The 14,561-nt window shown below is 48.5% G+C and overlaps 1 protein-coding gene across 1 annotated transcript in view; it reads right to left on the bottom strand.

The window, feature by feature from the left end:
* HAUS8 (HAUS augmin like complex subunit 8) overlaps positions 1-14,561 on the bottom strand; it is a 30,700-nt gene that overhangs the window by 861 nt on the left and 15,278 nt on the right. Inside the window, exons 4-10 of the mRNA XM_069589145.1 lie at positions 12,954-13,035; positions 10,138-10,230; positions 9,093-9,184; positions 8,412-8,477; positions 8,146-8,304; positions 6,248-6,389; positions 811-952 (exon numbers count right to left, since the gene is read on the bottom strand). Of these exons, the coding sequence (XP_069445246.1) occupies positions 811-952; positions 6,248-6,389; positions 8,146-8,304; positions 8,412-8,477; positions 9,093-9,184; positions 10,138-10,230; positions 12,954-13,035 (776 nt within the window). The remainder of the gene's footprint in view (positions 1-810; positions 953-6,247; positions 6,390-8,145; positions 8,305-8,411; positions 8,478-9,092; positions 9,185-10,137; positions 10,231-12,953; positions 13,036-14,561) is intronic.

The raw sequence follows: 14,561 nt of genomic DNA, 5'->3' as shown, positions 1-14,561 counted from the left end.
TGAGGACCTTTCAAACTTTTCAGGCACCTCGGGAAGTACATTTGACATCATAAAGGAGAAGAAAACTAGATTCTCTTTTGGAAGAGGTGGAGGAAAGCCCCATGATTAGGAAAGTCCCGTGGGTGGGGGCAGGCAGGCAGCTCTGTGGGACTGGCCATCGGCTGTATGGACCTGGGCCCTGGTTACACAAGGGTGCCTGTTCGCCAAAGCCATCGTTACCAACTGTGGCTTTTCTACATGTGTTTAGACATTAATAAGAGGTTCCAAGATCTCTCAAAGCCCCTATTCTGAAAAGCACATAAAGACCAATCCAAGGGTCCCTGATGTGCTATCTTACCCTGGGGAATGATTGCCCCTTTCTATTTTGGCTGCTCAAGAACACACCCAGGGGACTTCCCTGGTGGTCTAGTGGTTAAGACTTCACCCTCCAATGCAAGGGGTGTGGATTCAACCCCCGGTTGGGGCACTAAGATTCCACACGCCTCGCCTCCGTGCCAAAAACCGGGAAACATCAAACAGAAGCAATGTTGTAACAAATTCAATAGACCTTAAAACCACCCACATCCAACAACAAAACCAAAAAATTCCTTAGAAAAAGAACACACAGTGGGGTTTTCTTGGGTTGCAAGAATCTTGCTCTCTCCCTGCCTTGCTGGACCTCTGTACCCTTGGCCCCTGGAAATATCAGAGCTGCCCACCCTCCAGGGCACAGCACACCCTCCACAGGCAGCTGCCAACAGCCCCTCTCTGCCCAAAGGGGAGGTGGCAGGGAGGGGTGCTATCTTTTCCTTAAACTGTTTTCTGCAGTACCTTCGGAGCTCCAGGTCCTTCTTCTGGATCACATCCCTGAGTTCCCTCAGCACATCAAAGACCTTCACACTGTCTTCTGAGCTGCCAATGCCAAGTTCTCCCAGCAGATGGCGCGTGGTCATCAATTCCCGCTGCAACTCGTCTGGAGGGAAAAAGGGGTCGCCAATGGAAAATCCCATGCATGGAGGAGCCTGGTGGGCTGCAGTCCATGGGGTCACTAAGAGTAGGACACGACTGAGCGACTTCACTTTCACTTTTCACTTTCATGCATTGGAAAGAGAAATGGCAGTGTTCTTGCCTGGAGAAACCCAGGGACGGGGGAGCCTCGTGGGCTGCCGTCTATGGGGTCGCAGTCGGACACGACTGAAGCGACTTAGCAGCAGCAGCAGCAGCAACCATGGTTGCAAGGCGCCCCAAGCAATGGACACACGAGCTGGGCGGCCAACTAGACTTTCCTCCTTTTGCTGGAATGCTGCCGTGTGATGCCAGAATCGTGAAAGGCTCGAAGGAAGGGCAGTGAAAGAAGGCGCTTGTGCACTGGCACGCCTCTGGGCCCCTTTGCTGAGGTCACAGGGGTCTGAGACGGCGGGTCAGGTGTGTCTGCCGTCCAGGAAGTTGCGGAAACACACCTGAAAGGACATACTGGTGTCCTCACTACAGAAACGAATGGGTAAGACAGAGAAGAGCTGGGCGAGAAGTAACTTCAGGACACACCCACGGTTTCCAGTCCCCGGTCCCACCACTTCGGCACTCCTCCCCACCCAGCCCCATGTGGAAAGCCGCCTGCAACAGCACTGGGTCCCCACCTGCTCTAGCAAAAGCAGCATCTCTGAGTCTGGTACACATTCCAACACTACACATCACAACTGTACGTTGCGACATTTGGGGACCCGTGTAAGGGTTCTTATAAACACACGTCTTCTTTGCTGAGAGACTCAGCTGTGTCCTCCCCAAAAGCCACGTTCAGGTCTTAATCTCAGGTACCTGTGAACGTGACCTAACTGGAAATGAGGTCTCCAGAGATGTAAATGAGTTAGAACGAGGCCATTAGAGAGGGGCCTAATCTAGCCACTGGTGCTCTTGTAAGAAGGGGAGAGTTTAGACAAGGAGTCTCAGAAACAAGGCCATGTGAAGACAGACAGTGCCGCAACACTGTAATAAAACACAAAAAGCAAAGCCAAAATAAACCTAATAACAATAGGGATTTCCCTGGCAGTCCAGAGGTTAGGAAACCGCCTGCCAACGCAAGGGACACGGGTTCCATCCTGGACCTCCAGTTGCCTCAGGGCAATTAAGCCGTACGCCACAACTACTGAGGACCGTGTGCCTACAGCCCGTGGTCAGAGAGAAGCCTGCACACAGAAGCGAGAGAGCAGCCCCCGGCTCGCGACAACTAGAGAAAACCACAAAGACCCAGTGCAGCCAAAAAGAAAATAAATAATTAAATGCAAAATGAATAAAACAAAAGGAACAGCTGGGAAAAAGAGAGAGAGAGGCAGAGCTGGGAGAGATGCTCCACCAGCCAACACCTGCCGGAACACTGAAGCCAGGAGAGCGGCAGGGATACGCTCTCCACCCGAGATTCCAGAAGCATCCAGTCCCAATGTGGCCCCCTCAACTGGGAGGGCACACGATCTGTTGTTTTCAGCCACCCCGTTTGTGCTATTTCGTTACAGAAGCCCTAGGAAGCTCTAACCGTGCCCAAGCCCAACTCCTCCCAACTATCTAAGGAACTTATCAGGCATGGAGACTGATTAGAGTTACAGATTAGAAACCTAGACATGGATGATGGCTCGACAAGGCTCATTTTTCAAGGTCCTGTGTCATATATATACTATTTCACATTGGAAAAGGCTTGATTCTACATCAGCTTCAAACAAATCACATTCAAGTGGCTCACGAGAGCTCAGCTTAGAAACTACCAAACTCTATGCCGTGTGAACCAGCAATTTCACTCCTGGGCATTTATCTAGACAAAACATTAATTCAGAAAGATACACGCACTGCTATCTTCATAGCAGCACTAGTCACAACAGCCAAGACACAGAAGCAACCTAACCGTCCCCCAACAGATGAGTGGATAAAGATGGCGTGGTACATACATGCAATGGAATACTGCTCAGTCAAAAAACAGAATGAGGCATGCCCTGCAGCAACATGGACGGACCTAGAGGTCATCACACTCAGTGCAGCAGCCAGACGAAGACATGTATCATATGTTACCCATTATGTGTGGGAAGTAAAAAAAGAAATGGGTACAAATGAACTCATCTACAAAAGAGCAACAGATTCACAGACACAGAGAACAGACTGTGGTTACCAAGCAGCAGCGGGCTGGGAGAGAGATGGAGTTAAGTTTGGGATTCAGTTCAGTTTAGTTGCTCAGTTGTGTCCAGCTCTTTGCGAACCCATGGACTACAGCACGTCAGGCTTCCCTGTCGATCACCAACTCCCAGAACTTGCTCAAACTCACATCCATCGAGTTGCTGATGCCATCCAACCATCTCATCCTCCTTCTCCTCCCGCCTTCAGTCTTTCCCAGCATCAGCGTCTTTTCCATTGAGTCAGTTCTTCTCATTAGGTGGCCAAAGTATTGGAGTTTCAGCTTCAGCATCAGTCCTTCCAATGAATAATCAGGACTGATTTCCTTTAGGATCGACTGGTTTGACCTCCTTGCAGCCCAAGGGACTCTCAAGTCTTCTGCAACACCACAGTTCAAAAGCATCGATTCTTCAGTGCTCAACTTTCTTTACAGCCCAACTCTCACATCCATACATGACAACTGGAGAAACAACTTTAACTAGATGGGCCTTTGTCAGCAAAGTAATGTCTCTGGCTTTTTAACATGCTGTGTAGGTTGGTCATAGCTTTTCTTCCAAGGAGCAAGGGTCTTTTAATTTCATGGCTGCAGTAACCATTTGCAGTGTTTTGGAGCCCCCCCCAAATAAAGTCTCTCACTGTTTCTATTGTTTCCCCATCTACTTGCCATGAAGTGATGAGACTGGGTGCCGTAACGGTGGGAACGTTGACCTTCAAGCCAACTTCTTCACTCTCCTCTTTCAGCTCTTCTTCACTTTCTGCCATAAGGTGGCGTCACCTGTCTATCGGAGGCGACTGATCTCTCTCCTGGCAATCCTGATTACAGCGCGTGCTTCATCCAGCCTGGTATTTCGCATGATGTACTGTGCATATGAGGCTTCCCTGGTGGCTCAGAGGTTAAAGCGTCTGCCTCTAATGCGGGAGACCTGGGTTCAATCCCTGGGTCGGGAAGATCCCCTGGAGAAGGAAATGGCAACCCACTCCAGGATTCTTACCTGGAGAATCCCATGGACGGAGGAGCCTGCTGGGCTATAGTCCATGGGGTTGCAAAGAGTCGGACACGACTGAGCAACTTAACTTCTAACTTCACTGTGCATAGAAGTTAAATAAGCAGGGTAATAATATACAGCCTTGATGTACACTTTTTCCAACTTGGAATCAGTCTGTTGTTCCACGTCTGGTTCTAACTGTTGCTTCTTGACCTGCGTATAGATTTCTCAGGAGGCAGGTCAGGTGGTCTGGTATTCCCATCTCTTGAAGAATTTTCCAATTTGTTGTGATCCACACAGTCAAAGGGTCTGGCATAGTCAATAAAGCAGAAGTAGATGTTTTTCTGGAACTCTTTTGCTTTTTTGATGATCAGACAGATGTTGGCAATTTGATCTCTGGCTCCTCTGTTTTTTCTAAATCCCGCTTGAACATCTGCAAGTTCATGGTTTACATACTGTTGCAGCCTGGCTTGGAGAATTTTGAGTATTACTTTGCTAATGTGTGAGACGGGTGCAATTGTGCAATAGTTTGAACATTCTTTGGCACTGCCCTTCTTTGGGATTGGAATGAAAACTGACCGCTTCCAGTCCTGTGGCCACTGCTGAGTTTTCCAAATTTGCTGGCATTTGAGTGCAGCACTTTTACAATATCATCTTTCAGGATTTGAAATAACTCAACTAGAATTCCATCACTAGCTTTGTTCGTAGTGATGCTAAGGCCCACCTGACTTCGCATTCCAGGATGTCTGGTTCTAGGTAAGTGATCACACTATCATGGTTATGTCAGTCATGAAGACCTTTTCTGTATAGTTCTTCTGTGTATTTTTTCCACCTCTTCTTAATATCTTCTGTTAGGTCCATACCATTTCTGTCCTTTATTGAGCCCATCTTTGCATGAAACGTTCCCTTGGTATCTCTAATTTTCTTGAAGAGATCTCTAGTCTTTCCCATTCTGTTGTTTGCCTCTATTTCTTTGCACTGATCGCTGGGTGAGAAGTTTGGGATTAGTAGATGCAAAGCATACACAGAATGGTTAAACAGCATGGTCCTATTGCACAGCACGGGGAGGCATGTGCGGTAGCCTGTCATTAGCCATAATGGCTGCTAAGTCCTGTCAGTCAGGTCTGACTCTGTGCGACCCCATAGACGGCAGCCCACCAGGCCCCTCTGTCCCTGGGATTCTCCAGGCAAGAACACTGGAGTGGGGTGCCATTTTCTTCTCCATAGCCATAACGGAAGAGAACATAAAAGTGACAGTATATATACATATACGTAGAGTGACCTGGGCTCCCCTGGTGGCTCAGCAGTAAAGAACCTCTCTGCCAAAGCAGGAGACCTGGGTTTGGTCCCTGGGTGGGGAAGATCTCCTGAAGGAAGAAATGGCAGCCCACTCCAGTACTCTTGCCTGGAGAATCCCATGGACAGAGGAGCCTGGTGGGCCACAGTCCATGGGGTCACAAAGAGTCAGACAGGACTGAGCACACACGCATGGCTCAATCACTTTGCTGTAGAGCAGAAATTAATGCAACAGTGTAATTCAATTATACGTAACCGAGGAAGGAACGGAGGGAGACAGACGGAACGTGAGAGAAAGGAAGGAAGGAGGCCAACTCTAGGGCAGCTGAAACTTGCTTGAGAAGGAGACTTGCTCTAGAGAGAACCGTAGGGTCTTGGATGGTGCTCTTCACACCTGTCAACTTCTTCAAGTGAAGTATTAGATGGGAACGCCCTACGGGAAAGGTACCATCTCCGCTCTGCTTAGAAGACAGGACAAGGTAGGCGGTGGTGGCCCTGTGGTTTCCCAGCTGCCAAAGCACCTTACTAGATCTGCCCAAGGCTGAGAGACGGCAGGCTCCCAGCATGCCTTTCAGGACAGGAGATCACTGAAGGGTCATCCTACAAACCTGGGTTCAAATCCTAATGCAGCTCTGACTCAGGACCCGACCCTAAACAAATACCAGCCTCGCCGGCTTCCTGCAACCTCTGCCATTTGACGGGAGACATACAATCTACTTGCAAGGAGGCCTGTGACGTGACACAGAGGGATAAAGATACACAGGACACAGGAGATGCCAACATGCACCAGTGGCTTGTCCTGCCCCTTGCCCAGCAACCACCCCAGCTCTTACCTAAGAAGAGCTGCCTGTCTCCATCCAGGTGGACCGATTTCACAGGCAGCTCATGCCGTGTGGTGTCCAGGGCCATTGCGAATGTCTTGTACTGTTCCCGAAAGCGGCTGGCCACAGCCTCCAGGGGGCTCAGCATCTCAATCTGCAGGCAGGGAGGGAAGAGCCTGTGAGTCCAAGCCCCGCGCTCCCCTCCCTGCAAGCTCACCAGAAGGCACGTGTGCAGGAAAGACTCAGCACTGTTCTGGGACTCCCCTGGGGGGTCCAGAGGTGAAGACTCCACGCCTGGAGTGCTTCCGCTGCGGGGGATGCGGGTTCGATCCCTGGCTGGGGAGTGTCAGATCCCACGGGCTGCACAGCGTGGGCAAAAGTAAAAGAAAATAAAAATAAAGAAACCGATTGTTGCTGTTCAGTCGCTAAGCCGTGTCCAACTCTTTGCAACCCCGTGGACCACAGCATGCCAGGCTCCTCTGCCCTCCACTATCTCCCAGAGTTTGATCAGTTTCCTGTCCATTGAGTCAGTGATGTGGATACTGTCATTTAAGAAACTTGCAGCACCATTTAAAACATTTGACTGGACAAACCTTAATAAAAAGGACACAGCACCGGTCCTCCCAGGCCTCCCTGGGAAGCTTCCAAGGGTGTGGTGGGCTCCCCGAGCCCCAGCCGGCCAGCAGCAAGGTGGCCCAGGCCTCCTCACCAGGAACATGTGTTGGCCTTCCAGTACGTTCCAGGGCTGAGCCCTCGACTGGGATCATAGTAGACCAGGAAGGCTGGGCCCTCCTGCTTCAGAGCATGGAGTTGACAGGCCTCCACCCACCAAGGTCGTGCCTGCCAAGCCTTCTTTCCTCACACACGCTGTCTGGGGGTTGTAAGGATTCCTTTGCATGATTATTTTTTCTTTTTCTTCTACTGTGAGGTCCAGGAGGACAGGGACCCCGTTTTCAGCTTGGGGGGGGGCCACAGGGAACACTCACAAGCATGTGCTGGGTGTCAGGGCTGGACTTGTTCTCACAAACTCCTTGGTTGATACCCCAGCTCCCAGCGCCTCAGAAAGTGACCTGACTCGGAGACGTTACAGAGGCAATCCAGTTAAGGTGGGGTCATTAAGCTGGGCCCTGATCAGTATGACAGGTGTCCTCGGAAAAGGGGGCAATGTGGAGACTGACGCTCACGGGGAGAAGACCAGCTAACAGTGAGACACAGGGAGAAGCTGGCCGCCGACAAGCCAAGGACAGAGCCTGGGACGCTCCTTCCCTCGCGGCCCTTGGATGGAACCCACCCTGCTGACACCCTGACCTCGGATGCACATCCTCCAGAATGAAGGAGAATAAGTGTCAGTTGCTGAAGCTGCCACCCCTTCTGTGCTCCTTTGTTACGGTGGCCCCAGGACACACACTTACTGAGTGAGGAGCCCCATTTCCTGGTCGAGCCTTCCTAGGTTCCCAGGGTTCACTGTGACCTTCCTTGACATGGACATTCCTGTCCATTCGGCACCAAGCCTGGATCTCCCACCAGCACCCAGGCCCACCTGGGCTGGCCAGAACATGTCTCACTTTTTTTTTCGGCCACGCCCCATGGCATGTGGGACCCTAGTTTCCCAACCAGGGACGGAATGCGTGCCCTGTGCACTGGAAGGTGCAGTGTTAACCAGTGGACCGCTGGAGAAGCCTGCCAGGGCCCCGTGTGTGTTAAGAGATAGGCCCATTTGCAGGTTGGTTCTGACATTGCCGTCACATCCGCTGATAAACTGCCACACAGAAATACCCAGTGGTGTCAAAGGCCGAGCACAGAGTTGAAGCCAAGTGAGGAGGGACACTCACAATAAAGGCTCTCTCCAACCCCCCCAAAGGACTGACGCTGCTGGGACATGAGGCTTGGAGGCCGTGGTCGCCCCTGACCTGTGCATCCAGGAAATCCTCCAGCTCCTTCTTCTTCTGACAGAGGAGAAGCCTGCGCTTCAACTCATATGCCTTTTTCTGGAGTTTCTCCTTCTCTTTACACAATATTTCTAGGTTCTTTTCTGCCTGTTCTTCGAAGGCAGACAGGCCATTCTCCATCTGGGAAATGCAAAACAAAAGTTCAGGCCAGAGGCGACCTTGCCTCCGTGGCTGACAGCGGCCACCCTTCCATCTGGGACGCACATGAAAAGAGGCTCCATCCTTACCTTCACGGTCAGCAGGGTCAGAAGGAGAGTCTGGGACTCCATCATTTCCATTGCTTGTGACACATCCTTTAGGAGAAGAAAAAGATACTCCTGGTTCCCCAAGAACTGGTGTAAATCCAGTTCTCTCCCCCTGGGAGAGAAGGCGCAGAACTCTAACCCATATGCACTATCTTCAAACTAGTAACCTGCCGCTTCCTGACTGTATCACCAGGCAGCCTCTGTTTTCTCACTTAGTCTTTGGGGCCTCTGTGAAAGGATGAGGGTTCTCTTTGGTCCCTTTCTGGCAGTTGGGTGGGCTAGTGCCAGCTGGAGGGCACCCACCAACCTGGCGACTCACCAGAACCAGGACTTGGGGATCCCCCGTGGGCGAGACCACAGCCCAGCCACCCTCCCTGCCATGGTCGGGACCAGGCCTGTAGACCACCCTAGTGTGGCGCCAGAAAACCAGGCCCCAATCTCGTTTTTCACATGGCCCTGAATTTGTATCTGCTCCCAGAGGTGTGCACTTGGGAAGATGAAACTCTGTAAATCCTCTAAGAACGTCATGGGTTTTGTCCTGAAAGGCACAGCTGGCTTGTTCGCTCCTGGAGCACGGCATCGAGGGGCACCTGGCACACGCAGGAGCTGAATCAGGTTTAATCAACCTGCAGTGGCGGCTGCCCTCTCGTTCCAGACACTTACTGGGCTCTTTTCACTCGCGGCAGAAGAGGATGACAACTCGGCTTTCTGTGACTGTTTTTTTAATTGTGGAGTCTTTCGGATCACACTTTTATCTAAGATGAAGAAAAGTGTTATCCATAAAGGGAAAAGACACAGGCCACCCAATGTTCACTGCAGCACTATTTACAAGAGCCAAGACACGGAAGCAACTGAATGTCCATTGACAGATGAATGGATAAAGAAGACGTAGTATATATCTGGGGCTTTCCTAGCAGCTTAGATGGTAGAGAGTCTGCCTGCAATGCAGGAGACGTGGGTGCGATTCCTGGGTTGGAAAGATCGCCTGGAGAAGGACATGGCAACCCAACCAGATTTCTTGCCTGGAAAATCTCGTGGTGAGGAGCTTGGCGGGCTACAGTCCACGGGGTCACAAAGAGTCAGACGTGACTAAGCGACTAACATTTAGTATATATCTAGTATCTATACTATACTAGTATAACACATAGTATATATCTACAATGGGATATTATTAGGCCATAAAATGAATGAAATGATTCTATTTGCAGCAACATGGATGGACCTAGAGATTATCATACTACACGAAGTCAAGACAAAGACAAATATCATATGGTATCACTTAATGTGGAATCTAAAAAAAAAATGAACTTATACACAAAATGGAAACAGACCCACTGACACAGAAAACAAACTTACGGTTACCAAAGAGGAAAGGTGGGGGGATAAATTAGGAGGTTGGAATTAATATATAAAATAGATACCCAATAAGGACCTACTGTACAGTAAGGGAACTATACTCAGTATTTTATAATAACATATAAGGAAAAATAATCTAGAAAAGAATCTACATAATCTTTATATATATATATATATATATATATATATATGAATCACTGTGTTATATATCTGAAACTTACACAACACTGCAAATCAACTATATGTTTAAAAAAAAAAGTGTTTCTAAGGTGAGAAGAGCAGATTTTGGAAGCCCTCAGGGATGCACTGCAATCCCCAGCGGGAGAATGGACCAGGACAGTGAACGACTTACCATGAATGGCGGAGAGATCCAGGTCAGACAAGGCAGTGTCATGCCCTTCCAGCAAGGTAGACTGCAGGTTGCCTTTGTCAACTCCACTGCCATCTATGGGACCCAAGGAGAATTCCCAGGAGTCAGCAAGATGTGGAAGCCAGGAAGCAGGAAACTTTTCTCTACAATACCACCTGCTTCCAAAAACTCAGTTTCTTGCAAAGAAGCAGTAGAGAAGGCTGAAAAACCTTTGGAAATTCCCGCCCACCAACCTGAATATATTTTAAAGTAGAACTAGAAAAGAGAGGCATTCTTTACGACCAAAAGACACAAATAAGCCTTTCTGCTTAGTTTAAATAAAAGATGCTGTGTACATATGAACGTACAAAACAGAAACAGACCTAGGACCTACTCTACAGCACAGAGAACTACACTCAATAGTTTGTAAAGACCTATAAAGGAAAAGAATCGGAAAAAGAGTAGACACAAATGTATATGTACAACTAAATCACTGGGCTGTACAACTGAAACTCATACAACACTGTATATCAATTATCCTTCAATAAAAATATAAAAATAGGGAATTCCCTGGCAGTCCAGTGGTGAGGAATCCACGCTCTCACTGCTAGGGCCCTGGGCTTGACCCCTGGTTGTAGAACCAAGATCCTGAAAGCTGTCTGGTGCAGTCAAAAATGAAGAAAAAATAAACGTATAACTAAACAAACAAGGTGCTCTGCTCAGAGAATTCTCCAGACAACAACACTGGAGGGGGTAGCCATTCCCTTCGCCAGGGGATCTTCCCAACCCAGGGATCGAACCTCGGTCTCCCGCACTGCAGGCAGATTCCTCACTGTCCGAGTCACGAGAGAAGGCCGCGAGTCTAATAGCATGCAATACACATGTTCTGCCCTCTGCTCTTGTTCTCTCTTTCTCTTGTAGCTTCATTTTTTAGCCTCTATTTAAAAATGTGAAATTACATCTTGTACTGTCTAAAATGGGCACTTGGTGAACTGCAGGTTTCAATTAAACAAGGTTTCCAGAAGGCTGCAGAATGAGCAAATAGTATGTAAAACACAGTCATGTTAGCAAGTAAACAGAAAACTCTTCAATGAGGAACTATGCAGTTGAGGAAACAAGAGTAAAGTGACAAAAAGTATAGATGCTGGTACCTTTTGTGTTCCAATTTTTAGAAAATGCTCATTAGATAAACAAAAGTCTATCAGGAGCAGCTGGCTGCCTCCTAGGTGAGGAACGGGAACTACAGGCAGGAGATGGTGACTTTCTGTTTCCACTGGCTGAATGTTCTGTCATCTGCATGTATAGCATTTCCATTAAGGAAAGTACTTTCCTATCAAGCCATACAATGGAACTCAAGCAGTCCCTATAAATTGTCATGGCTATGTTTAAATTATAATTCTGTCTTGGCACTACTGACATGGGGGGCGCAGATCATTCTTTTTTGTGGGGCCATCCGGTGCTCTGAGGGTGTCAATCCCTGGCCTCCACCCGCCAGCATCTCATACCACCCCCTGCAATAACCCCAGCTGAGAACCCTGGGTTATAAATGTGGCAGGCCCAGTTTTGACCCCTCTGACCATGCCAGCTTTCCCAGCTTCACACATGGCCCTCAACCCATCTGCATGAGAAAAGACTAAAAGGCTGGCTCCAGCTCCGTGTGCCTGCTTCTCAGTCGTGCCTGGGTCAAGGAACAGAATAATTTCTGACAAACAGCTAGAATAGGATCAGCAAGTTGTAGCCTGCAGGCCAAATCCGGCCCACCTCTTGTGTTTGTTAATAAAGTTTTATTAGGACACAGACATGCCTATTTGTGTACACATGGTCTGTGGCTGTTTTCACGCTGCGAAAGGCAGAGTTAACTGTTCGGTAACAGAGGCTGTCTGGCCTGCAAAGTCTAAAATATTTACCACTGGCTCAGAAAAGTTTTGCTGATCCTTGATCTAAATAATAAAGCAAGAAATCTAAGTCGTAAAAGAACACATTTAGTTTTCTCCTATGGGACTCAAAGTTTATTGCCATTTTGAATGAGGGTTTGTGGGCCAAGAAAGTTTTGCTTTTTGCGAATTGCTCTTCTACAAGAGAAGAGCTGCCCACTACCACTGGTGAGGCAGGCACATGAGGAGTTGGGTGATGTGCTACTTTGGGGAGGAGCCTTCCCCAGCTTCTTATGGGCACACTGACTAAGACTGAACAGCAAATACACCAATATGACCCTCTGAATGGTAGGTCATGGATGAGCTTCTGCCCTCCTGGGCTACATTCCCTTTTCTCTGGTCACACGGCATGTGGGATCTTAGCTCCCGACCAGTGATAAACCTCGTGCCCCATCCCCCGACCCCTGCCCCTGCCCGGCGCTGGAGGCTCAGTCTTAACCACTGGACTGCTAAGGAAGTTCCCATTACCCGTTTTTTAAATAACCAACACATGACACGTTTACAATCAGAAAACGTGAAAGTTTTTCGTATCGCTCTGGAGAAAGCTTTTAGAAGACGATCCAACCCAAGACAGTGAGAGGCAGGAGGATGTGGCCTCATACCCTCTCTGAAAGTCCTGCTCTCAGAGCTCTGGTGGGAAACGGCCACGTGAGCAAGGGACTGGTGCCACAAGGGAGCACCATGGCGGCAATGTGGCTCTTCTCTGGGGCCACACAGGAAGGAAGGGACCGGCCCCCTCATTCCTCTGCCATCCCCTTCAGCTCCTCACACATCCCAGATCAGCCTTTATGCTAACCCAGCGTACTTAGAAACAAAATTCCCCACCGTGCTCATCACCCTCTGAGCCTCGGAGCTCTTTCACACCCTCCCTGCATCTTTACCCACCTTTACTCTTTTGGAGCTGGCTGGATTTTGTTCCACCTTCAGGCGTCGTCCCACCGGCCTTTAATGCATCTGCTGCAGGAGCCTGTCAGGGGAATATATGACCTTCAGGGGACAAGACACCTTCCTTCCTGCCGTCTGCAAAGCCTGCATCTGCTCTTGCTCGGAGGCAAGGGGATAGACTCAAGGAGTTCCGACACTTAACTGCACACATACAGGATGAGGGCTTCCCAGGCGGTGCCAGTGGTAAAGAACCCGCCTGCCGATGCAGGAGACGTGAGAGAAGTGGCTCACTGCCTGGGTGGGGAAGCTCCCCTGGAGGAGGGCATGGCAACCCTCTCCAGTACTCTTGCCCGGAGGATCCCAGGGGCAGAGCGGCCAGGCAGGCTACAGTCCACAGGGCCACAAAGAGTCGGACACGAGTGAAGCAACTTAGCATGCACACCCGCACACAGAGGATAAATGTTACTTTTTTCAAAAAGGATACCCTCATATCAGTTGAACATAGGAAACTATCAAAAATTTGCTGGCGGTGATATCTGACGTAGCAGATTACAGATGACTGATTTTCTGTATACTTTTTAGTATTGCCCAGTTTTACAGAGAGAACATATTAATTTGGTAGTCAAAATAAACAAAGCTTCTGTACAGGTCTTACTCTTCAAAAATTATAAAAAAGGAAGCAACACTTGCAGCTGGCAAGCCGTCACAGTAATATAAAAGCAAAAAGAAAACCTTGTAAAGGGTGAAAATATTTTTTTAAAAAAGTGAAAATATTTTGATGTACAGACACTACTCCTATTCAGCCTCCCAACAGAGGTCTGAGAAAAAGAAATAAAAGGCAAGCAAGTCGCAAAAGAAAAAAAGAAAACTCCCTTCTTGCAGATAGGATACTTCACACAGAAAATCCCAAAAGAGGTTTAGAAGCACTGCTAAAACTAGAAAGTAAGTTTAGCAAGTTCGCAGGATACAGGCCCAATATAAAAAGATAGTTCTATCAGTGACCAACTTCGCGACCCCATGGACTGTAGCCCACCAGGCTCCTCTGTCCACGGGATTATCCAGGCACGAATACTGAATGTGTTGCCATCTCCTCCTCCAGGGGATCTTCCTGAACCCAGGGATCAAGTCTGGGCTTCCTGCATTGCCGGTGGATTCTCGTACCCCTAAGCCACCTAGGAAGCCCCCCAGTATGCTGGACATCTAAAACCAATACAATGTTATACATGAATTATTTAATTAAAAAAATTAATAAAATCTCATCACAGAAAGAAACAAAAGAAAGAAAAGACAGTACCTTGTATAATAGCATTAAAAACCACCAGTATAAACCTTACCAAACATGGAGAAGATCTGTACGCTGAGAATTACAAAATACTGATGAAAAAAATCTAACAAAAACAAATAAATGGAGAGGAATACCATGTTCACGGATTGAAAGACTTGGGTGTTTTTAGGATGTTATTCTCCCTAAACTGAGGCACAGATTCAATACAATTAAAATTCCAGAAGTTTTGGTAGGAGATGGCAAGATAAGTCTGAAATTTGTACAGAAAGGCCAAGGAACTAGAAGTGCCAGTTGTGGAAAAGAACAGGGGGGGGAGAATTCAC

The sequence above is a fragment of the Ovis canadensis genome, chromosome 5, assembly GCF_042477335.2.
Source record: "Ovis canadensis isolate MfBH-ARS-UI-01 breed Bighorn chromosome 5, ARS-UI_OviCan_v2, whole genome shotgun sequence".
NCBI lineage: Eukaryota > Metazoa > Chordata > Mammalia > Artiodactyla > Bovidae > Ovis > Ovis canadensis.
This window is presented reverse-complemented; position numbering and strand designations above follow the sequence as displayed.